Here is a 25,153-nt window from a genome sequence, read left to right as displayed (position 1 = left end):
TGTGCTGCAATGAACATTGGGGTACATGTATATTTTGAATTATGGCTTTCTCCAGATATATGCCCAAGAGTGGGACTGCTGGATCATATGGTATGAACTTCTCATTTTCTATTTACACACATTCCCTGATCTCATCCTGTCTCCTGGCTTTTCAATACCATTTATTTGCTGTCAACTTCCACATTTTATCTCCAGCCCAAATTTTTCCACCAAATTCTTAGCTTATATACAACTTAATACCTCTACTTGGACATCTAATAGGTATCTCAAACTTCGTTTTCAAACTTGATCTCATTTTCCCCCCAAATGTGCTCCTTCCAGTCTTGCCCCTCTCAGTCAATGGCAACCTTACTTTTCCAGGTGAGGCCCAAAAGTTTAACAGTCATCACTGACTGCTCTCTTTCTCTCACACTGCACATCCAATCTGTCAGCAAATCTCATTGGCTCTACTTTTACAAGAGATCCAGAATGCAACTACTTCTTTCCACTCTCACTGTTACTCTGGTCCAAGACACAATTAGCCCTTTCCTGAGTTATTACAAGAGCATACTGTCTCCAAGTTTTCTTTATGCCCCCCCTCAGTCTCTTTGCAATGCAGCAGCCAGACTGATCCTGTTAAATATAATTCAGGGCATACAACTACTCTTTTCAAAACCTTCCAGCGGCTTCCAATCTCAGAGTAAAAGCCATAGTCCTTATAATGGCCTGTAAGGCCTACAAGATTGAGCAACCTGTTACTTTTCTAACCTCATCTATTACCTTCCCTCTGGCTCTACTCCAGTCACGCTGGCTTCTGTGCTGTTCCTTAAAAACCTGAGCATGCTCCTGCTTCAGGGCTTCTGCACTAGCTCTCCAGGAATGCTCCTCTGCTACTTATCTTCATGACCAGCTCCTTCTGCCTTTATTCAAAAGTCATCTTCTTGGGGCTCCCCTGGTGGCACAGTGGTTAAGAACCCGCCTGCCAATGCAGGGGACATGGGTTCGATCCCTGGTCTGGGAAGATCCCACATGCCGTGGAGCATCTAAGCCCGTGCACCACAACTACTGAGCCTGCGCTCTAGAGCCTGCGAGCCACAACTACTGAGCCCGCGCACCACAACTAATGAAGCCTACGCACCTAGAGCCCATGCTCCATAACAAGAGAAGCCACCGCAATAAGCCCGCGCACCGCAACTAGAGAAAGCCTGTGTGCAGCAACGAAGACCCAACACAGCCAAAAATAAAAATAAATAAAATAAATAAATTTATTTTAAAAAAGTCATCTTCTCAACAAGGCCATTTCTTTATACTATTTTAAACTGTAAAACCCTCCCCAACACTTCCTATTCCCTTTATCTGCTTTATTTTCTGTGGCCATTAACATACTATATAGCTATTTATCTGATTTATTATCTTTCTTCCACCTACTCTCCCACTCCCGAATGTAAACTCCATGAATTCAGAGGTCCTCAATAGATGTTTATTAAATAAATGAATGAAAAGGGTGAACCGTTGAATACATATCATGGCAGGAAATGCAGCCTGTGGGTACCTGTATTCTGCTACTAACAACTGACAAATACAGTATTCATCTGGACCTGAAAATACTTTAGATTCACTTGGGGTTGACACTATTCATTTTAAGTTTTTTTCTTTCCTTTCCTGTATACAGTGTTTTGTGTATTTATTTATATTTTACTTTACTTTTTCATGGTATGGAGTTCTTATTTTTTACATTTAATTGATTTGCAACACTATAAAAATAATTTTTGTTTCAATGTTTGGTTGACACATTTGTTTTAAGGGTGTGCCCCATGGGAGGGTTATGCTGAATTATTAAGACCAGGACAGAGCCATAAAAAACATTAGAATTTCAGTCTAATTCTCTGAAAGTCTCAAACGCTTAAAAATGAGTCACTACCTATTTATTTATAACTTACTTTATTTCTATAAACATTTTAATTCTATATTACTATTAGAAAAAATGATAAAATAGGTTCATTATAAGACGGTGTAAGCATTATTTGAGAATTGCAAATGTCGCTTATAACATTGGAGAGTCTGTTAAAATAAAAAAGCTCAGGGACTTCCCCAGTAATCCAGTGGTAAAGAATCCGTCTTCCAATGAAGGGGGCATGGGTTCGATGCCTGGTAGGGGAACTAAGATCCCACACACTGCAGGGCAACTAAGCCCACGTGCCACAAGTACTGAGCTCATGTGCCTCAACGAGAGAGCTTGTGTGCTGCAAACTACAGAGCCCATGCCCTGGAGCCTGAGCACCACAACTAGAAAGAAACCTGTGGGCCACAATGAAGAGCCTGTGCCGCAATGAAAGATACTGCATGCCTCAACGAAGATCCCGCATGCTGCAACTAACACCCGATGCAGCCAAAAAAAATAAATTAAATAAATAAATATTTTTAAAAAAGAAAGAAAGCTCAATTACTCCTGGACATTGCCAGTTTATATTCTGTATTTCTTCAAAAAGTCCCTGGTATCTACCCATTTTAATGTTCTTTTCTCATAGTTCTACTATTTTCATAGCTAATAAAGAAAAATGGAAAAGATATGTCCAGGGAAATATTTACACTCACATGCTGACATAAAAATAACTCAATGCTTATAGCTACCATATGTTAGGTATGATGCTAAACCCACCAGGAAGCAAAGGGTCCACTGCTTACAGTCTGTAGCTGTATTACCCAAGCAGTTTATCTCATCTTTCTAGAACTTAGATTCCCTATTAAATGGGTATAACTACAGTGTCTACCTCATAGGATTATTGTGATAATTAAAACAATATAATGATTATAAAGCAATGGCATAATACCAGGTATACAGGTAAACACTTGACAAATGTTAAGTGATATATAAGATAGGTATTGGTATTTTAGTTAAGGTTCTTTTAGTTTCAAATAACAAGGGTTAACTCAAGCTAGATTTCAAGTATTTAATATATACTTACTGAGCACTTACTATGTGCTTTCCTATGTGCCAGGCACTAGGCTAAGAACTGGTAAGAAACAAGGGGAAATTTATAACACAGATGTGGGATGGCACTTAGAACCTGAAGGCAGACTTGCAGATGAACTTCATTCAGAAAGAAATGGAACTGGGAATTGGAAAGTTGCTGAAAACGTAGGAAATATTCTCTGCCTTGATACATAGAGTTGACTCTTGAACAACACAGGGATTGGGGCACTGACCCCCTCATAGTCAAAAATCCACCTATAACTTAACAGTTGGACTTCCATATCTGCAGTTCCACATCTGCAGATTCAACCAACCACGGATCGTGTAATACCATAGTATGAACTTACTGAAAAAAATCTGCGTATAAGTGGACCTGCTTCTAACCTGTGTTGTTCAAAACAAAAAAATCAAAACAAAAAACAAACACCTGTGTTGTTCAACGGTTAACTGTACTTCTCTTTGCAGACTGGTTTCCATTTTCTTCTTAGTAGATAAAGAAGTTTTTTTTCTGCAACAAAGTTTAGATAGTGGATTGAAGATAGCCACCCATGTGCTTCCAAGTTCATATGATACTATTCCAGCCTTATAGAAAGACTGCTACTATTTTCTCTTCCTTTCATTTTTTTACCTTAATTCCAAAGTCCTGACAGGGATCAAGTGTCCATCCTTGTCTAAACATGGGGGCAGCTAATGAGGTCACTGTAAGTTGAACAAATATTCCAAATGGCATCTACAGCAAGTATTATCCACAATTTCTAAAAGAGGAAGCTAAGACTGAGAGGTATGAGTTACTTTCCCATGTTCATGTGGGTAGAGTGCCAGAAACAGAATTCAAATCCTGGGGTTGTATAAGTGCAGGGCCAGCATATCAAAGTGGATGCCTTCTTCAATTCTGCATCTAAGAAGCTTTGCTTGCCTCACCCTAGTCCCAGCTCTGCTAATGCTTCATAGTTCTTTTCACTATGTTCCCTTACTAAAATGTAGCACCTTCACAACTTTCAAAGAAATGCAAAGTTTAAAAAAAGTTTCATGGATTCAGATTGTAAAAGTTTTTGCAAAGAACATGAAATAATGTTATGCTCTTATTGATTTTGTGTAGAAACTATTTGCCTTCCAGAAGACACTACTAAAAGCAGAAACTTACCTTCCCATTCTGTTGGGATATCCCCTACTTCATAGTCTATTTCTCTTTTATTTGCTGATTCTACAATTCTTTTCTCTCGAATAGTTTGTCCTGTAAGACAAAAGTGATTATTACATTTTTAAACGAACCCATGACACAGTAGTTACTACATGAAATATTTTCTCTTTAGATATTACACACCTTCTCCTATGATAAGAGAATTAACAGGGAAAAGAACAGATTCCATTTAGTATTAGGTATATTAGAAAAAGCAGTTTCTAGACTACTTCAGAAATTATAAATTTCCTACATAGTATGCAAAATTAATTTTGGTAGAATAAGTCTAGATTCTGTGTACAGAAAAAGAGAAACCACTTAATTTGCAGGCCAATAAAAAACACTTTAATAAACAACAGAATGTTTAACTCCTTCAAACTCTGCAGGTATATATATTAGAGGTGCTAGTGGCTGCTGCTACTGCCTAAGGGAATCAACATTCATGGCCCCACTATGGAAAATAATATGGAGGTTCCTTAAAAAACTAAAAACAGAGTTATCATACGACCCAGCAATCCCACTCCGGGGCATATATACAGAAAAGATGAAAACTCTAATTTGAAAAGATACATATACTACAATGTTCATAGCAGCACTATTTACAATAGCCAAATATGGAAGTAACCTAAGCGTCCATCTACAGATGAATGGATAAAGGAGATGTGGTATATATATATACACACTATGGAATATTACTTGGCCACAAAAAAAGAATGAAATATTGCCTTTTGCAGCAACTTGGATGGACCTAGAGATTATCATACTAAGGGAAGTAAGTCAGAAAGAGAAAGACAAATACATATGATATCACTAATTTGTGGAATCTAAAAACTAATATAAATGAACTCATTTTCAAAACAGAAAGACTCACAGACATAGAAAACAAACTTATGGTTACCAAAGGGGAAAGGGAGGAAAACGAAGGATTAATTGGGAATATGGGATTAATAGGCACAAACTAATATACATAAAATAGATAAGCAACAAGGATTTACTGTATAGCACAGGGAACTATATTCAATATCTTATGATAAGCTATAATGGAAAACAATCTGAAAAGTATATATATATATATATATATATATATACATATATATATATACATATATATATATATATATATAAAACTGAAACACTTTTCTGTATACCTGAAACTAACACAATATTGTTAAACAACTATATATAAATTAGAAAAAAGAGCCTTGATGATATCCTTTCAAAGCAGCAGCAGCTTTGTCAAAATGGTGATTTCAAAACATATTACTTTGTCATTGAAACTTTGATCCTGAAGAAACCAGGTAAGTTTCTATTTCCCAACAGTTAACAAATGTGCCTGCCTACTCCAGGGAATGCAGGCTAAAACAGAGAAGGTATTGGTAGTTAATGATGAGAGGAGAAGTATGGCTTAACAATGGTCAGACCAGTCAGGGAGAGAAATCTGGGCCTTGCAAAACACCACTTTCTCTTCCCACTCCTAGGCCAACCTTACACTATGCCAAATAGAATGGGTCACATAATTCAAGAAATTGACTTTGTTGCCTGCAAATCTCTCCCCTAAACTACCTGAAATTCTACATTAAAAAATCCCTTCGGGACTTCCCTGGCAGTCCAGTGATTAAGACTACGCTCCCAATGCAGGGGGCATGGGTTCCATCCCTGGTCGTGGAACTAAGATCCCTCATGCCGCAAGGAAGGCGCGGCAAAAAAAAAAATCCTTCAATTGCAGACAAGGAAATTTCTAGGAGTGACTGTGCAGGAGAAAGGGAGCCACAAAAGGGTAGCCTAAGAATACTGAGTGGCTAGTTTTATTTCCTCTGCCTTAGTAATAGTAAGTGAAAGGCTAGGATTTCCTAGACAAGCCATTAATGGCTAATAACTCTGAGATGAGCTCAGGGAATCCCTGCATTTTATTATGGACTCATTTAACTGTGCTGATTTAATCCTAATACAGAGGTTCTCCAAGTTTTATAAAGAGGAGTTACCTTTTGCTTATCTTATCCAATAAATACACAGGAGGATAAGGGATTAGTAGTAAAGTCCCCAGGTTGTAGGGACAAGAATTAGGGTAAAAGGAGCCTCTAACAATGACAGCTGCATTACTCTCATAGCAGAGGCTCAACATATATACATATATTTTTACTAAAATGCTATTTATATCCACATATATAAACACATCATAATAACAAGTTACCATAAATTTAGCATAGACTAAATTTACTAAAGTATGTTTACATTACAATTTTCAAAACGTTTGAAAGAGTCAAAATATCTGTGTCTTCATAAATTCCTTATCTAAATACCAGGATATAAGTATATCTTTTTAGCAATAACAAGTACAGAAAAGAAAATTATCATCTAAAATACGAAATGCTAACAGATGGCCTTCTGAAAGTACATGTGTGTTCCATAAGCTTTTAAGTGTATGTCAATGAAATTTAGTGCATAGGGAGAGAACAGAGAGGTCTACCATTTCCAGCAGCACCACTAAATGCATATATAAGTAAGTATATCTATATGTCTGTGACATAAAAATTAACTTTTTATTCCTACCCTCAAGTTTATAAACTTCCTTTAAGGTATCGTAAGAGTTTTAAGAATCAAAATTCATACCTATTTGTGTGTATATGGAAAGACAGGAAGAGTAATTCATGAGTTAGTCACAGATAATTGCTGAAAAAAAAACCTTTGTTTACAAATAGATGACATCAAAGGTTTATGAAATGCATGTACACATCTTTAGCAATATAAAATAAGGCCATTAATTTATTGAATAAACTCCTGGTAATCAGATATGGGCTTTTCCCTCCAAATAAATTGTTTTAAGACTACTCCATTCTGTACAATTTTTATGAATTGGGAATAAAACTTATGCCTCCCACTGAGTAAGAAATTATGCACAAATTGTACACTTGCTCATTCTAGTATGCTTTCATACAAGAGTTGTAAAGACAATCCTACTTCTCATAGCAAAAAAAATTTCCATCTAGTAAATGGAGCAAATTTAAGTATTTACTCAAGTGTCAAAACTTTAGGGTCTAATTTACATTTAAAAATTAACTTAGGGACTTCCCTGGTGGCGGAGTGGTTAAGAATCCGCCTGCCAATGCAGGGGACATGGGTTCGAGCCCTGGTCCGGGAAGATCCCACATGCCACGGAGCAACTAAGTCTGTGTGCCACAACTACTGAGCCTGTGCTCTAGAGCCCGCGAGCCACAACTACTGAAGCTCGCAAGCCTAGAGCCTGTACTCCTCAACAAAATAAGCCACCGCAAGGAGAAGTCCACGCAATGCAACGAAGAGTAGCCCCCGCTCACCGCAACTAGAGAAAGCCCGCGCGCAGCAATGAAGACCCAAAGCAGCCAAAGATAAATAAATAAAATAAATTTAAAAAATATTAACTTAATAACAAAAACGTTTAATCTAATACATGTTTAGGTTTAATAAGTCCTAATAAAACAATAAACAATTGACAGCAGTGTACTCAATGAGTATTAAGTAAAACACCATATTTACATGGTGTTTTACTTAATATTAAACAATATTAGATTTAATTAAAACAATCAAAATAAAAGTTTGAATTCAGGTAGATCATAATGATCAATGGTATACGGATTTAAAGACTGTGTAAGTAACAGTACAATTTCCCACACTTAAAAAAATTTAAAGTTACCTGCCATTGAACTAATTGCCCTATGACGACAGCTATTCCTTTATTTAAAAAAACATGGAATCCATTCAGTTAAAAGAAAAAAAAGGCAAGATTCCCTTTCAGGTATCAGGTAGATAATGGGTTTAGGTAAAAGATGGATTTCATCTGTTCTACTGGGTTTCTGGGATAGAGTAAGAACCCTGGACACAGACTCGGGAAAGATGAGCTAGAGCAGAGAGTCCTCAACTTCAGTAATTCAAGTGCCAGCTTTGCAATTTTGGTCACACTTTGTGGTATTATATTCCTAATATTTTTCTTTAATTAGGCTTGCTTTTTTCTTCAATATTCACTTTTTACCTTACCCCCCCAAAGAAACCCCATGAAATCACTGACTCAATACACTAGTTGTATTTTGTGTTCAAACATACATAAAATAGATATATCTTAAAAATGTAACAGGCTGTCTTTGTACCTGCTGAAGTCATCTTGTAGACCACATTTCGAAAACCACACTGGTCTATAGAGACAGGCCCAGCAGAACATACAGTGATACAGGGCATAGGAATCAACATACCAGTAAGAAATTCCTGTGGATAGGAAACAGCTGATGAACATCAAAGTCTTGCTTGGATTGTGTTTACCCTTCATTTCATAAAATCCTATGTTATGTACAATCTTATGTTAGGTTTGAAAGAAGAGGGCAGAGATCTTAGAAGTATGAAGGGAGTGGTACTTGTCTGAGTATATACTTCTCAATAAGTTTGAAAGCATGCTAATGTTCTGTATATTCAAAAAATTAAATCAACATGGATGTGAAAGGGAAAAAAAAAAGGAAATGAAAGCAAACTGAAACAAATAAACCCAACTTTATTTCAGACTAATAACATAACCATACTGAATGGGGAAAGAAAAGAAAGTGGTATGTGCCTATGTACCCTAAGTTTCAGGAATGAAAAGAACTGCAAACACATCCTGAACTGTTTGTAGTATGTTTGTTTTCTGTAGTGGTATGGGCGAGGCAGTTCTGAAACTACTTTAGATATATGATTCAGCAAATGAGTAAATGTACTAATGTTATTGGAAGCAGGGTTCTCATTGTAGAAGGACATACAGATATGTAATGGGGAAAGGTAAAAAAGTACAGGGGTCAGATTGAAACTGGAGATATCAGTTACTTATGATAAATAAGATAGATAAGTATTCATACACAGATATATGTATTTCCATGTATACATCTGTATATATTTTCCTGGTTCTATTTGCAGAAAGAGCCTAGAAGCAAAGACCTTAATAGCAATAAGGACCCCTAGAGCCCAAATCTTGGCCTCTATACCATTATCCACCAAAAGAAACCAGGATTCCTCAGGAAAATGGCTGATTCCAGGCCTAGGGCAGGGTGGGTTCAAGATGAGCCTGGAGCATCTTGCTATGTCAGAAAACAAGAGTTCTCAAAAAAAAAAAAAGAAAGAAAGAAAGAAAGAAAAAAACAATGATAATAATGATAATAGGGGCCTATCACAAGGACTTAAGGGCCAGCTTAAGGGCCAGCTTAGCTGACAATGGCTAAATCTGGGATAACCTGAGCACCAAAATAATCCAGGAATTATAGACCAGCAATTGTCAAAAGTGTGATAGGGAAGTCTGAGGGGTACTTACGACTCTTTTAAGGTGTCTGTGAGGCCAAACCTATTTTAATAATACTAGATGTTATTTGTCTCTTTCACTTTGATTTTTTCATGAAGGTACAGTGGAGTTTTCCAGAGGCTACATGATATGTGATATAGTAACATACTGAATGAGGAAACAGATATGAAAAATCTAGCTGTCTTTTATTAAGCCACACATTAGGGGATGTGTAAAACAAAGCAATGCTACTCTTTTCTTTAAATGTTTCTGTTTTGGAAAGTATAGTTACTTCTGATCAAAAATATATTCTTTCTGTAAGCATTTATTACATTTATTAGGGTTATTTTTAATGAATTAAACACTTTAAAAATTCTGTTTCAGTTTCAATATGATAAATATTAATACATATCTCATAAACAAAGCTTTTTCAATAATCAAGAAGAGTTTAAAAGGATCCTGAGACCAAAACGCTTAAGAACTATATACCACTGGAAAAAAAAAAAAAAGGAACCCATAAAGGCAAAGTACTAAAGATATAGATAAATAGATGGATAAGTAAATTAAATAGAGATAAAGGAGCTGTTGCTTACCACAGTGCTAAAGAGTAAATGTGAAGCAAGTGCCAGAGCTGGAAAATCATCATTTTGTAACCATCTTGATAAAGAATGGTTCTTGCAAGAATCATTAATGGCAGGAGATTCTGTCTTTTGTTTTTTATTTAGAAATAATCTCCCTTTCCTCTACCTACAGTGTGTTCTTATACATTTGAAAGCTAAACAAGACTTACACATTAAAAGGATGCTTGGGTTAGAAATTTATAAAATTTCTAATTTGGTACCTCAAATACTGCCTTCCTAGGGTCTTAGTGATCCTACTGATGAGTAAGACCATTGACAGGTACCAGTCTGAGGCAGGTGACACCAATGGTCCAGAAGAATGAAACAGCAGACTTAGACATCTCTCCTTCCCTGGGCCACTGCTCCTTCCTTAATCCATCCACACAGGCCAGGGAAAATATTTAAGCAGGCGTTAATCTTTAAATTTTGAAGCATCAGAACTCACAAGATATCTATTATAGTGGAAAAGGAATTTTCTTCCATCAGTACCAAATCAAAGGTGAAGGCCTATATTGGTCGTGACCCACTAGCACGTGTGATCTTGGTGAGGGTTTTCAACCAGCTGTCTACTTCCAGCCCAATATTTCCCACTGGTGGGGCACTGCGAGGAGAGATGAATGGAATTCAGAGGTGACTTTGGGGTGGAAAGAGAGATTGGGCTGAGTAAAGTGACACATCTCTGAGACAGCTATCCCCCTGAAAACAAGCAAGATTCAGGCCTTTGATGCCTGACAGGAGCCCCTGGCTTGGAGGAATGGTAATGAAGTAGGTAGGATGGCCAAGGTAAGACCCTTTCTGTCTGACTGATGTCTGGCCCTTTACCCCAGTGGCAGAGATCAGTGCAAACCAGGTGATAATTCTAAATCAGTTTGTGTGGTGATGTATAAAACACTGAATTTTGCATACGAAAGGAGGCTTAGAAGTGTCAATGCATAATATATGAAAGCAAGGGCTATTGAAAGCCAAGAACCATACTACATATGTTAGATTTGGAGACTTTAAACCTTGTTATTCTGAACCTTTGTAAATTTTTTTTAAAAACATCAATTAAGAGTACTAAAATAAGAATCCTTACACTGAAAGTCATTTTTCCATATGACTTAAAGCATAATTTGACTGAAGTTACTCAGATGTAGAATTCTTTTTATTAAGAACCTGCTATGTACCAGGCAATGTTTAGGTGCCTTTCATATGTTATCTCTTATCTCTTATCTTCTAGAGATGAGGAAAAAGAGGCATCAGGTGATGAGATTATCCAAATATACATGGCTAATTAAAGTAGTATAGCCAGTATTTGTACCTAAGTATTTTTCTGACTCCCAACAGTATGCATTTTCCATTTAAGATTTTAAAATTAGCATTTACAAAGTTTGCACATGGTATCATTACAGATATCCAATTAAAAACTAACATTTTATTCATAACTATCATAAGCTATTATTTTCCCATAGTGATCAAATGAGGCATTCCTACTGATGAGTCTATAATTTGACATATTCTACATATATTTATGTGAGCATGGAAGACTATCTCAGCAGGTCTCAGCAGGTAATACTTATTTAAAAGCAATTAAAGAGAACTTCCAGATAAGCTTTCAGAATTTTTAAGACTGCCAACTAGTTCAATGGACTACCTAAAATCTTATTAGCTTTCCCATTCCTACAGTTTTCCCAGAAGGAATCTCAGCTTCTTCTATCTTAGAAAATCCAAAATTATATAAAAGTACATAGGAAGAATATCACAATTTAAGAAAAAGGATGGGGGCTTCCCTGGTGGCGCAGTGGTTGGGAGTCCGCCTGCCGATGCAGGGGACACGGGTTCGTGCCCCGGTCTGGGAAGATCCCACATGCCGCGAAGCAGCTGGGCCCGTGAGCCATGGCCGCTGAGCCTGCGCGTCAGGAGCCTGTGCTCCACAACAGGAGAGGCCACAACAGTGAGAGGCCCGCGTACAAAAAAGGATGAATCTAATGCAAATTGTATCTGTGCTTTCCACATGGACAATAAACTCTTATTTACTATTTATTTTTTTAAGAGTTCCATAGTAATATTATAAGCAAACAAAAATTTAAACTTCCAAAATGTTATTCAACCAACAAATATATATTAAAAGAGTCTATTACAATAATCTAGAAAGATTCAAAGTCAAAAGTTAAACAGGTTTTCTGATTTCTGATTCTAGTCCCAAATCAAGCACATAAGTCTTAGAAATGTCTAATATTTTACCTCATTTACTGCCTTTCCATTACTGTGGAAATCAAACATTGAAAATTATTATGTTTTAAAAAATAAAAACACTTAAATGTTACATAAAAAATCATTTACTTTCTAAACTGCAAGGAATTTTTGATTCTCAGAAAAAGTGCAGCTGTATTACACTTGCCCCTCATCTCCCAAAAGAGGTAATTATTAAAAAGAAAAATTCAAATGATGGATTCATACTATTTAGTCCATGTAACAATGTGTTCACTTTGAAGAGCTGAAAGAGAAGCAGCCATTTCAGGTTTTGATTGATGTGTAGGAAATCAGTATCTTGAAAGTATTTTATTCATCAAATACATTCTACAGTTCTTTGTAAAGCTAAATTATCTTCAATGTATAAAGTATATTTATATTGAGAATTTGAGCATTTAAGAAAATAACAAAAACAACTAACATTAGGTGATTCTGCTGTGACTACATCTGAATCATGACAGATGAGTTAAATGTCTTAAATACACATAAAAAAGGAAGGAAAATAAAGGGGGGATAAAGTATTTTTGTAGCCAAATTAAATAGGCTTTAAGCTATTATCATATGGAAATTCCAGGTATTAAAAAGACTATCTTATAATGAGGAAATTTATGACTGACTGGAAAAAAATGTTCATTTTATAGTGAAAGTTGCTAACTAAACCAAGCAAATTCCAATATGGTACACCCTTAATAAAAAAAGGAGGAGTATTTTCTCCTCTCAAAATTAGCAAACACTCACAGTGTGGTATAAATCAATATAATCAAGTATTTGATTTCCACTTTGAGAATCCAACTTGAACACTTGGGGCTGTCAATAGAGAGGTAAAGAGAGAAACTGAAGGAATTAATTTTTTAAAGTGGCAAATATTATCAGAATTTAGAGAATTATCCACTTGTAAAGCTTGGGCCTAGCCCAAACTTTATTTTCACATTTGAAATGTATATGATATGGCTGATTATTTGATTGATTTCTAGATCCAGTTTCACAGAAATCAAATATTACTTGGTCATCTATCAAAGATTTTAAAAGCAGGGGCTTCCCTGGTGGCGCAGTGGTTGAAAGTCTGCCTGCCAATGCAGGGGACACGGGTTCGAGCCCTGGTCCGGGAAGATCCCACATGCCGCGGAGCAACTAGGCCCGTGAGCCACAACTACTGAGCCTGCGCGTCTGGAGTCTGTGCTCCGCAACGAGAGGCTGCGATAGTGAGAGGCCCGCGCACCGCGATGAACAGTGGCCCCCGCTTACCACAACTAGAGAAAGCCCTCGCACAGAAACGAAGACCCAACACAGCCAAAAATTAAATAAATAAATAATAAAATAATAAAAAAAGAGTAGCCCCCACTCTCCACAACTAGAGAAAGCCCACGCGCAGCAATGAAGACACAATGCACCCAAAAATAAATAAATTAATTAAAAAAGAAAAAAGATCTTAAAAGCATCAAGGACTGCACTATTAGCTACCATTAGTAACTCATAGAATATATGACAGTTTTAAATATGGATAATTTAGTGAAAATAAAGTACATTTTGTGATACATGTCTTAATTTTAAAATATACATATTTATTTATTAGTCCATGAAATTACTAGTACCCTTCATTAGTCTATTTAATTTGGTTACCATCATGCACTACTTACTAATGAACAGCAATCTATTCTGATATAGAAAAAGACCACATAATCATTTAATAAAACCTGATAGTCATCAGCTTAACAGGAACTTTACAAGTATTTGTGAACCAGATTTATGAGTACAAAAATTAGGCTCAGTTGGAAAGAGGCAGAGGTGTCAATAATTTTCAACCTCTTGTCTCTAAAAATACCTTCTTTAATAGAGGTCGAATTTATGAAACTGTTCAAAGCAGAGCTTCTCTGGTTAAGGCCGGCAGGCGTCCAAAGTACAACTTACCTTTTCTCTCCTCCCCTTCCCTGGAGGCAACCTCCTCACACTGTTAGAGCCCTAAGGAGTGCTGTGAAAATCACTGATTCAGACCAAGTACTGCACTTCTGAAATTGTGAAATCCATCCATAAACATATATTGGTTCTCTAAACAAAATCAAGATCTTGTGAATAGCAGAAAGACCATCATACTGCTTCTCTCCCTACCATATCTTTCACATAGTTAATCACGTGACCTGTCACAAACTCCTGAGTAATCAGGTGTAAGACAATATAGGATTTTTCCTGCAGTTCCATACCCCAAGGTGATATAGGTCTACTTCAGTTGTGGAGCTATGATTTAAAGCTAGAACCTGACTTAAGGCTTGCTTCCAGTGTTTAGACAGGATTAAGTTCAGTAAGAAATCATTCTCTCACTTTGGAGCAAGAAGTCCTTAGGAAGGCAAAGGAGTCTGAAAACCAACTCTTCAATTCACAGGTCCTCAAGGAAGCACGTCTCCACTGGAGAAGCATTCTCAATACTTACTTCAGTCCCTTAGACCTGGAGGCCCCTGTGAAGGGGAAGAGATTGCGGTAGTCTGAGGCCAATCACAAGCAGTGAAAGGAAAGACAGGAAAGAAAATTCCAGCATGAGCAACTTATTTATAGTACCCCATTATTTTAGTCATTAGTTTAAACTTTCTCTATGACAAAACTTTACCTTGGCTAATAACTTATAAAATTAGATGACATAGGGCTTCCCTGGTGGCGCAGTGGTTAAGAATCTGCCTGCCAATGCAGGGGACACGGGTTCGAGACCTGGTCCAGGAAGATCCCACATGCCGCGGAGCAACTAAGCCCGTGTGCCACAACTAATGAGCCTGCGCTCTAGAGCCTGAGAGCCACAACTACTGAGCCTGTGTGCTGCAACTACTGAAGCCCGTGCGCCTAGAGCCCGTGCTCCGCAACGAGAGAAGCCACCACAATGAGAAGCCCGCGCACCGCAACGAAGAGTAGCCCCTGCTCACCACAACTAGAGAAAGCCCACGCACAGCAACGAAGACCCAATGCAGCCAAAAATAAAGTAAATAAGTAAATAAATTTATTTTTAAAAAAATTAGACATAAATTTTACCTTCATTCTCTACTCCAGATTCACTGGTAGAAAGACACGCTAATAAACTGTGATTTCACCAAAAGGAAGGCTGTTAGGAGCATGAAAAGGTAAGATTGGTCTCATTTTGCTTGGCAGGGTTGCAATAAAGACCATTCATTCTGCTATTTTTACCTACTTATTCCTTATTTTCCATTGATATTAAAAAAGATAAAGAAAAACAAGTTACAAATAGTGAAGATTTGTGAAATGGTAATATTATTTTAACATGGGTATCTCCAAAATTACTGTGTACATAAAAGTGGGGACTGCCTCTATTCAAGAGTATACTGGTAATGCATGCCAGGATATTACCTACAAAAGAATCAAATAATTGGACTTAAAAATTCTGTTTTAGTAGTAATAAATGATAAAGCTTAATATTTTTTCTTACTCTTTGCTACTTCTTTTTAAGTTTCCAGCATCTAGAGATCATATAATTTAGTCTAATTTAGCAACATATCAATAACATTCTGTTAATGTGGTTTTATTCATCAGTATTATCTGACTCATTTAGAAGATGAGCAGAATCATATTTATTGAGCAACATTTATATGTATGGTACTTACTTGACACCTATACTTCCCACATCTTCCTTTCGCTTTGGGCCTAGAGCAACTTAACCGTTGTACGACAATAGCACCACCTATTGGCTGGCAAAGGGATTGGAATAATCCAAAATACCACCTGCTTCCTTGCCCTTCAGAAAGACTAATGCATAATTTGGGCTCTTCTTTTCTTCATTTATTATTAAACCCACTTGAAAAAAATTTCAGCTGAGTTAAACCCACTTGAAAAAAATTATTTTCTCATGTATATCGTCTCTTTTTTCTCCTTCATCTCTCCTGTTAAAAACCTGTAGAGTTATTGCATCTCTCTTGATTCCATTGCTAACCAATGTGTTTTTGTTAACAAGCAGCAATTCAGATAAACCGAGGATTAAAAGGGTTTTGTGAATTATTCTGGAAAATGAAATGTCATTTATAACACAATTACTGTTGAAAAATGTATTGAATTTAAGCAAGCTGCCTATGTGGAACTTTGGAATTCAAGTAATTTGTAGGTTGGGAACTTGCTATAATACAAAAACATAAAAAAGCATTAAGACTCTCACTGTGGTTTCCAAGGCAAATAAAGGAATAGAATTCTGATACAAAACAATATTGGATACACCCTTCCCCCTTTTCAGAGCTGATGAACATCTATCTGCCTTGTCCTGTGGAATTTGAATATTGCACTACACACAGAGGAACACTCAAAAATGATGAGATGTATTGCTATTTTGCAGTGGCTCATTAAAGGTACACCAATGATATAGGAGAGAATTAAAACCCATTATTTTAACTTTACCTCTAAGATGAAAATAACCAGAATTACATTTATAACCCTAACCACTTAATGAGCTCCAATCATGAACTTGGATGTCCTTACACTTCTGTTATGCAGAGTTCTATATCTTTCTGTAATACATCCTTAGTATCTAGCCCTTGAGGTTGTCCTATCTTCATGGTAAGCCCTGTAAGTTCTCATCTGTGGGAATTTTGCGCTGAAGCAGAGAAACATGTAAGATACCCCAAGCTAACTGATCAATATGAAGTCATTTTTATTGCCAGTACTAATCAAATAGCAAAGGGTTTTGTCCCTTGGCCTTTTCCCTGTATCTCAGTTCTAGAAACTGCTCCTGAAATCCTGATTTGAGCCCAATTTGTTACAGGCAGGGAAAGGGGGCTTCTTTCTGCCCCATATACATTGTAACCATAACTGCTCTCACCTGTCTGGACAGAGCCTATTCTTGGTGGAAAGACAGACCCTATTCCCTTACACTGATTCCATGGTCTACTGAGACCTGTTTATGGCCTAATGCTGATGTCAACTGCCCAGGTTGCCAAGACCACCTTTTGTCTTGCAAATCACCTGTCCAGGACTCTTTTATTGGCTCCCCAGGACTTGGAAACTTACGGTCCGGCCTGTTTAATCGGTAGTTATGACATCTACCTCTCCTGAGCCTCAATTGCTTTTCCTTTTAAATCTCTCAAATCTTTTGATAGTACTATTATTTTACTCATTTCTTAATTCAAAAACTTCAGTTGTTTTTACCAGATGAATATACTTAACATTACATTTTAATGGTTAAATTGGTCAGTATTGTGTTTTTTATCACAAAAATTTTTTCAATTTTTAAAATTTTAAAACAACTGCAATTGATTTTACTACTGCTCCCCTCCCCAACAATGCAAACTTTCAACAAAATACATATACACATATTACTCTTCCTCTAATTTATTCTTTTTATCTCATTATTACACCACCACCCTCACCCAGGCCCTTCTTGTTTCATGCCTATATTAATAGAAAAACCTCTCTAACCATACTATATTGATGTCTATTTTTTATTGTTCAGAAATCCTTTCTTTAGGAAACCATTCATTATTCCATTCCTTTTGATCCTGCTCTGTCCACTGAGTTTGGTGGGGCTATCACCCCTCCATCTAAAAGGAGGAATGTAAACTAAGTCTGGCCACAGTATTACATCCTTTTAGCCACAAAAAGTATGTCAGTGATGGGTACATGACTCCAGCTGGGCCAATCAGCATGTTCCTAGAACTTTTGTTGGAGCTTCTAAGAAAGACACTCAACCTCTGTGATCATGAGCTATAAAGACCATACAGACCTGGAACTGCTGAGGTCAGCCACGCTACATTGTGGAGAAAACCTACCTATGAATGAAACCAATTGGGAGGAAGGTAGAGTCATGTGATAGAGAGAACACACCCTGATGACTGAAGCTATTTTTATTTTTATAAATCGAAAATTAGTCATACTCCTCCAAAATAGTTGTACAGATGATTGATCTCATAGCCACCGTGAAGTTCTGACTGGAAGGTTGTCCCCTTTTGAATCAGCTGCTACAAAGCTCAGAGTTGCAAGCCTGTGTGCCACAACTACTGAAGCCCGCGTGCCTAGGGCCCGCACTCCACAACAAGAGAAGCCACCGCAATGAGAAGCCCACGCACCGCAACAAAGAGTAACCCCCACTCGCCACAACTAGAGAAAGCCCGCTCAGCAACGAAGACCCAATGCAGCCAAAAATAAATTTATATATATACAAAAAAAAAGAATATGCAAACATATTAAAAAAAAAAAAGTTCAGGGTTGCGTTTGTGGTCCACTCTTAGAAAATGTGCAGGTAATTAGAGTTTACATTAAAGCCTCATATCTGGCTCTACTATTCCCTCACCCTGATTTTACTTTCTCCTTTCACTGCAATTTTATGCCTCTATCTTCGTCTTTGAGTCTTCAATCTCATGTCTTTTCTGGAAGAAGGAAGAGAATGATCTTATAACACAGTTTTACTATATCACAACTCTATCACTCTTTCTATACAAAACTTAAGATCCTACTGCATGTATTTTTCCTTTTTTATATATATATTTTATTTATTTATTTGGTTGAGCCGGGTCTTAGTTGCAGCAGGCAGGCTCCTTAGTTGTGGCTCACTGGCTCCTTAGTTGTGGCATGAGAACTCTTAGTTGTGGCATGCATGTGGGATCTAGTTCCCTGACCAGGGATCAAACCCGGGCCCCCTGCATTGGGAGTGCAGAGTCGTAATCACTGTGCCATCAGGGAAGTCCCAGCATGTATTTTTCTTAAAAGCAAAAACCCAAATTCTTCACCTCATTTAAAAAATATATATAACTATAAATATAGTTATATATATATAATAAATATTTATTTTTTATAAATACACATACAAAGTACATAAGTCAAACACTGTACTATATATGGGAGAAAGAAAAAGAAGGTTCAAATTGCTCACAGTCTGGTTCAATGGTGCCAATATTTTTTCACTATGACTCACATCAGACAACCTAATGGCCTCACATTCCCAGAAGCATATCAAGACACATGGTATGTACAATTCTCAGCATGATAGCAACAACTTTTCTCTTTGGCTATTACTGATCTGAGACATACTGGTGGTCTCAGGGGTCAGATGGTTAAGAACAGAGATTGACTACAACACAGAGAGACAAGTATAAGAGAGAAAATGCCCTATGCTATACCACACAAGAAAAAAAAATAAGGTACTCAAAACTGTGGAGTAAAGATGAATGGAAAACTTTTGATAAGAGATACCTATCAAACAGGGGTTAGGCGGGCAAAGGAGGAAGAAAACTGAGATTAGAAGGATCATTCCAGAAAATGGAAAGTTTAAAGAACAATTGGAAAAATAAAATAAAATAAAGGACAATTGGATTTTACACAGGGAAGATGGTGAAAATAATTCTGGGCATTTGAATATATGCTACTTTGTATAGTAGTCATCTTTCTAGCATCACTAAAAAAATCAGCTAATCCATATAATACCATTTTTAGATAAACGAAGCCAATTCCTTTGAAAAGCAAAATATTTCCAATCTGACCATTTTAATGAAAATAATGTTTAAATACTTTACGGATTTTTTTCCGCTTTAGTAAATAAAACACCATTCCGTGTACTCACTTTCTCTTTGGATCTCACACTAACTATAAATAAGTCATTATACAGTTGACCCTTGGACATTGCTCAGGTTAGGGACCATAACCCTCTGTGCAGTCAAAAATCGGCATATAACTTTATAGTCTGCCCTCCACGTACATGGTTCCTCTGTATCTGCAGATTCAATTGATCACATATAGTACTGTAGTATTTACTATCAACAAAATTCACATATAAGTGTACTCGTGCAATTCAAACCTATGTTGTTCAAGGATCGACTGTATATCGTACTTTAACATAAGTAGGTCCTACTGAAATTGGTTTTTTGACTTAGAAACTATTCCACTATATTATAATAATCCAGTTATTTCTTATTGCCAATCAGTATTACTGCCTCTAACTATTGTCTATCACCTTTTTACCAATCTTTTTTTTTTTTTTTTTGTGGTACGTGGGCCTCTCACTGTTGCGGCCTCTCCCGTTGCGGAGCACAGGCTCCGGATGCACGGGCCCAGTCGCTCCACGGCATGTGGGATCCTCCCGGACCAGGGCACGAACCCGCGTCCCCTGCATCAGCAGGCGGACTCTCAACCACTGCGCCACCAGGGAAGCCCTACCAATCTTTTATGTGTAGAAAATTATGGGGAAAATTGTCAGAGAAAGGAATATTATCAAACTTGCTAAATCCCTAATCTGTTTTTGCACACTACACCAAGTTAGCAGCTCTGCTCTGAGGATAGGTATATTCTGTATAATGTTCAAAATACATAAATTTTGTGATTTACTTTTTTTCGCACTACCTTGAAAAGATTTTGTTTTGGTCAATACCCAGGCATGTTTTCCTGACTTCTCAAGCTGTCATAAACCTCCCTCAAGGACTATCATTTGGGGTATAATGGATTAGAAAAGAGTCAATTGGCATAATATTAAAATTTAGACTTTTCCCATAATCTCAAAACAAGATTGTATATTCCATAATAATGTTCTCTGTGTTAAAGTTTGATTTAAAATATACTACTCTACCTCACACCTATTAAGATAGCTACTATTAACCACCCCCCAAAAAAACTAATAAACAAAAAAATGGAAAATAACAAGTGTCAGCAAGGATGTGGACAAACTGGAACCCTCATGCACTGCTGGTAGAAATGTAAAATGGTACAGATACTATGGAAAACATTATGGTTCTCCTCAAAAAATTAAAAATTGACTTATCATATGATCCAGGAATTCCACTTCTGGGCATATAACCAAAATAATTGAAAGCAGGGTCTTAAGAGATATGTGTATACCCATGTTCATAGCAGTACTACTCACAACAGACAAAAGGTGGAAAGAACCCAAGAGTCCATTGACAGATTAATGGATAAACAACATTTGTGGTATACAGATACAATGAAATATTACTCACCCTTAAAAAGGAAGGGAATTCTGACACATGCTACAACATGGAAGAACCTTGATGACATTATGCTAAGTGAAATAAACCAGTCACAAAAAGACAAACACTATGATTCTACTTATATGAGGTACCTACTTTCTTCTATGTTCATAGAAATAGAAAATAGAATGGTGGTTGCCAGGGACAAATGGGGAAGGAAGGGAAAGGAAAGTTTTTGTTTAATGGGTATAGAGTTCAGTTTTTCAAGATGAAAAGAGTTTGGGAGATTGGTTGTGCAATAATGTGAATGTACTTAAAACTACTAATCTGTACACTTTAAAATGGTTAAGATGGTAAATATTATGTTATGTGTATTTACCACAGTTACATATGTGTGTGTGTGTGTGTGTGTGTGTGCACGAGCATATAAAATTTACAGTTTTGCAGCCCTGTTTTGACAATTCTTCAACTTTTGGTAACTAAGGAGTAGTCCCCTCAAAGGAAGTGAACGGACACATTTAAAAGGTCTGGGGTTTATCACAGAAGTAAGAACAAGCATGTTTTTCTATCTATTTCATCTGTAGCTTGTTCTCCAAGTGAATTACAAACTCCTATGTATAAACACAGTGTCTTCTGCTTATTGTAGACAGTCAATATTCTATGCCAGGCAAATAGAAAGCAATTAATGCTGGTTGACTTAAGAATGTTTGGGTAGCATGTTACTCATATCTCCAAATTTTCACCATATAATTTTAAAATACACTAGAACTGAAAGGAAACTTGGGAGATCCTAACAGAATCATCATCAAACCATTTCTTAAATCTCTTAAAAACCAAGGAATGGAAACTTATTCCTTCATCACTCATTCAAAGACATTATGCATTAGGTTAAAAAATGTCCTCATAAAATGCTGTGGAACTAGACAGAGGTAATGGTTGCACAACAATGTGAATTAACTAAATGCCACTTAAATATAAACTTGAGTCAAGGACAAACAATTCGTTGGCAGAGAAAATGGAATTTAAATTCTGGTCCATATGACTTTAAAGCCTGTGCATGTACCATTTTCTACTACCCTGTAATGTCAACAAATATACAACCAAAATAGTTAAACTGCTTTATATAACTAAAATGTAAGTTTGGGTATATTGAATACTTGTCAAGAGCACAGTTAGCTGTGATGGAGGATAAAAATCCACGTCTTACTCCTTAAATACCTTTTTAGCACTTGATGAGATCCTAAATTACATGCACTAAAAACAACTTTTCCCTAGAAGTGAGGTTTTTTTATTTAAATCTTTCTTAATAAAGGAAACTCTTTATATTAAGGAAGACTGGGGTTTATGAAAAATTACTATGTCCTCTTGTGACATATTTATACTATTTTTAATAAAGGGCTACTTGAATATATTGACTCAAATAGCATATAATTAGAGGCTATAATACCACAGAGATATACTTGATCTTTAAAACTGCCAAATTAAAATCCTTTCTATATATATTACAAAGAATACAAAATTCTGATATAAGTCCAAAATGCTTAATTTTGTAGATTAATATATATAGGCTTTTAAAAATATACCTTGGCTCCCACAGAGAGATGGTAGGGGCGGATAGTTTTACTTTGCATGTTGTGTCAAAAGCGACTTGAAACACAACCCACAAACCCTAAATGAGCAGATCCGATTGTGAATGTTCCTCTGCCACCACTCCCTTCTCAAATCACCCATCTTTTTTTTTTTTTTTTTTTTGCGGTATGCGGGCCTCTCACTGTTGTGGCCTCTCCCGTTGTGGAGCACAGGCTCTGGACGCGCAGGCTGAGCGGCCATGGCTCACGGGCCCAGCCGCTCCATGGCATGTGGGATCTTCCCAGACCAGGGCACGAACCCGTGTCCCCTGCATCGGCAGGTGGACTCTCAACCACTGCGTCACCAGGGAAGCCCAAATCACCCATCTTAATCCACTCTGGTTAGACTCTGGTGTCCTTACAGTCTCAAAGATGATGTAATATTTTGCACTGCCTCATTGCTTCTACCAAAAGGATGAGTAACATCTAAGTCACAAAGAAGAATGAGGAATGACACTTCTCCACTACAACATTTTCAAGAAAAAAAACACAAAGGTTGGGCCTCCCTGGTGGCGCAGTGGTTGAGAGTCCGCCTGCCGATGCAGGGGATACGGGTTCGTGCCCCGGTCTGGGAGGATCCCATATGCCGCGGAGCGGCTGGGCCCATGAGCCATGGCCGCTGGGCCTGCGCATCCGGAGCCTGTGCTCCGCAACGGGAGGGGCCACAGCAGTGAGAGGCCCGCATACCGCAAAAAAAAAAGAAAAAAAAAAACAAAAAAAACCCCACAAAGGTTACAGGAAGAATTCTTATTCAGGTGTTAGGATTAAGATCAACTTTTCTTAGATTGAGAAATAAGGTGATTAGCCCAGGTATAATGGTGTGAAGAGAGCTGCCTGGGATATAGCTTTTGACAATACTAACTTCTCAATGCAAATTATTAAACATTTCCATTACCTGTACCCTTAGGAAAATTCATTTATCCAAAAAGAATCTTAATTTTATAGCTCTAATGTCTCATTCTTTTTTTTAAAAAAATATATTTATTTATTTATTTAGGCTGAGTTGGTTCTCAGTTGCGGCATGCGGACTTCTTAGTTGCGGCATGTGAACTCTTAGTTGCGGCATGCATGTGGGATCTAGTTCCCCAACCAGGGATCAAACCCGGGCCCCCTGCATTGGGAGCATGGAGTCTTACCCACTGGACCACCAGGGAAGTCCCTAATGCCTCATTCTTCACTTCTATGAAACAAAACCTGCCCATGACTTTGAAATAGTTCAAGGCACCCTATCTGATTAAAGAGCAACCACGGGCTTCCCTGGTGGCGCAGTGGTTGAGAGTCCGCCTGCCGATGCAGGGGACACGGGTTCGTGCCCCTATCCCGGAAGATCCCACATGCCGCGCAGCGGCTGGGCCCGCGAGCCATGGCCGCGGAGCCTGTGTGTCCGGAGCCTGTGCTCCGCAACGGGAGAGGCCACAGCAGTGAGAGGCCCGCGTACAGCAAAAAAAAAAAAAAAAAAAAAAAAAAAGAGCAACCACATTTTAAACTCAATCTCCTTTTCAAAAAGTTTAATCTGAGTAAGCACTAACCCCAGGATACAAAAATAATTTGACAACTGAGTTATTCTGCAAGAAACGATATGAATATTTATCTGTTTTTTTATTTAAAATGGATAAACAAGAAAACATATCTCCTCAGTTGAAAGCCATTCAAACATAATTTCAAAACTCTCCAAATTGTAAAGGGAAAAAAGAGCCAAGGGAATGAATTTTTAAACTTAGTTCCAGAACATATTAGGAATTTAAAAAAATATTAGAACTAGGTCTTATTCAGATACACACTTAAATTTGTGATATGAAAAAGAAATGAATTCATTCATTAATAATGAGAAGGCAATTTTGCAGGGAAAATATGAAAAGAAACAAGTCTATCTTGATTTTTTTCACTTCCTGTTTAATAAACTGCTTTGAAAGTAAACTTTCTTTGTTCTTTTATTCCATCTTCCATGAAATAAGGACTATAAAATCATTAATAAATGGGTAGAAAGGCTTTCCTTTAACTACAGTGACAGCATATACCCTTACATAAATGCCACTTAAGCTGACTCTAGGAATACACAGCACCACCAAACACTCCATTTCACTCCCTTTACTTTTCCTGACCTGACCTTAATATCTCAGTAGGAAACCCTACTGGGATGAGATACTATTCTGGGAATAGTTGGGTCGATTCTTTTTTAGGTTGTGTGCTCTGTGGAAGGTTATAATCCTACCTGACAAAGACAATGTTCTAGTCATGGTTTAAACAACATGAAACATCAGAGAGAAAAATGTGGTTGTTACAGCACTGAGGTTCACAGGTAGTATGCACCTAGTACAAACTGTGGGTTGGTTCAGAAATTACTGAGGTCTACCCTCATTTCAAACAGTTATGGCAG

The 25,153-nt window shown here is 37.2% G+C and overlaps 1 protein-coding gene across 1 annotated transcript in view; it reads right to left on the bottom strand.

Annotated features, from left to right (window-relative positions):
- NDUFAF2 (NADH:ubiquinone oxidoreductase complex assembly factor 2) overlaps positions 1–25,153 on the bottom strand; it is a 180,316-nt gene that overhangs the window by 68,329 nt on the left and 86,834 nt on the right. Inside the window, exon 2 of the mRNA XM_081233391.1 lies at positions 4,098–4,187. Within this exon, the coding sequence (XP_081089517.1) occupies positions 4,098–4,187 (90 nt within the window). The remainder of the gene's footprint in view (positions 1–4,097; positions 4,188–25,153) is intronic.

Source organism: Mesoplodon bidens (assembly GCF_964165515.1).
Source record: "Mesoplodon bidens genome assembly, chromosome: 4".
Taxonomy (NCBI): domain Eukaryota; kingdom Metazoa; phylum Chordata; class Mammalia; order Artiodactyla; family Ziphiidae; genus Mesoplodon; species Mesoplodon bidens.
This window is presented reverse-complemented; position numbering and strand designations above follow the sequence as displayed.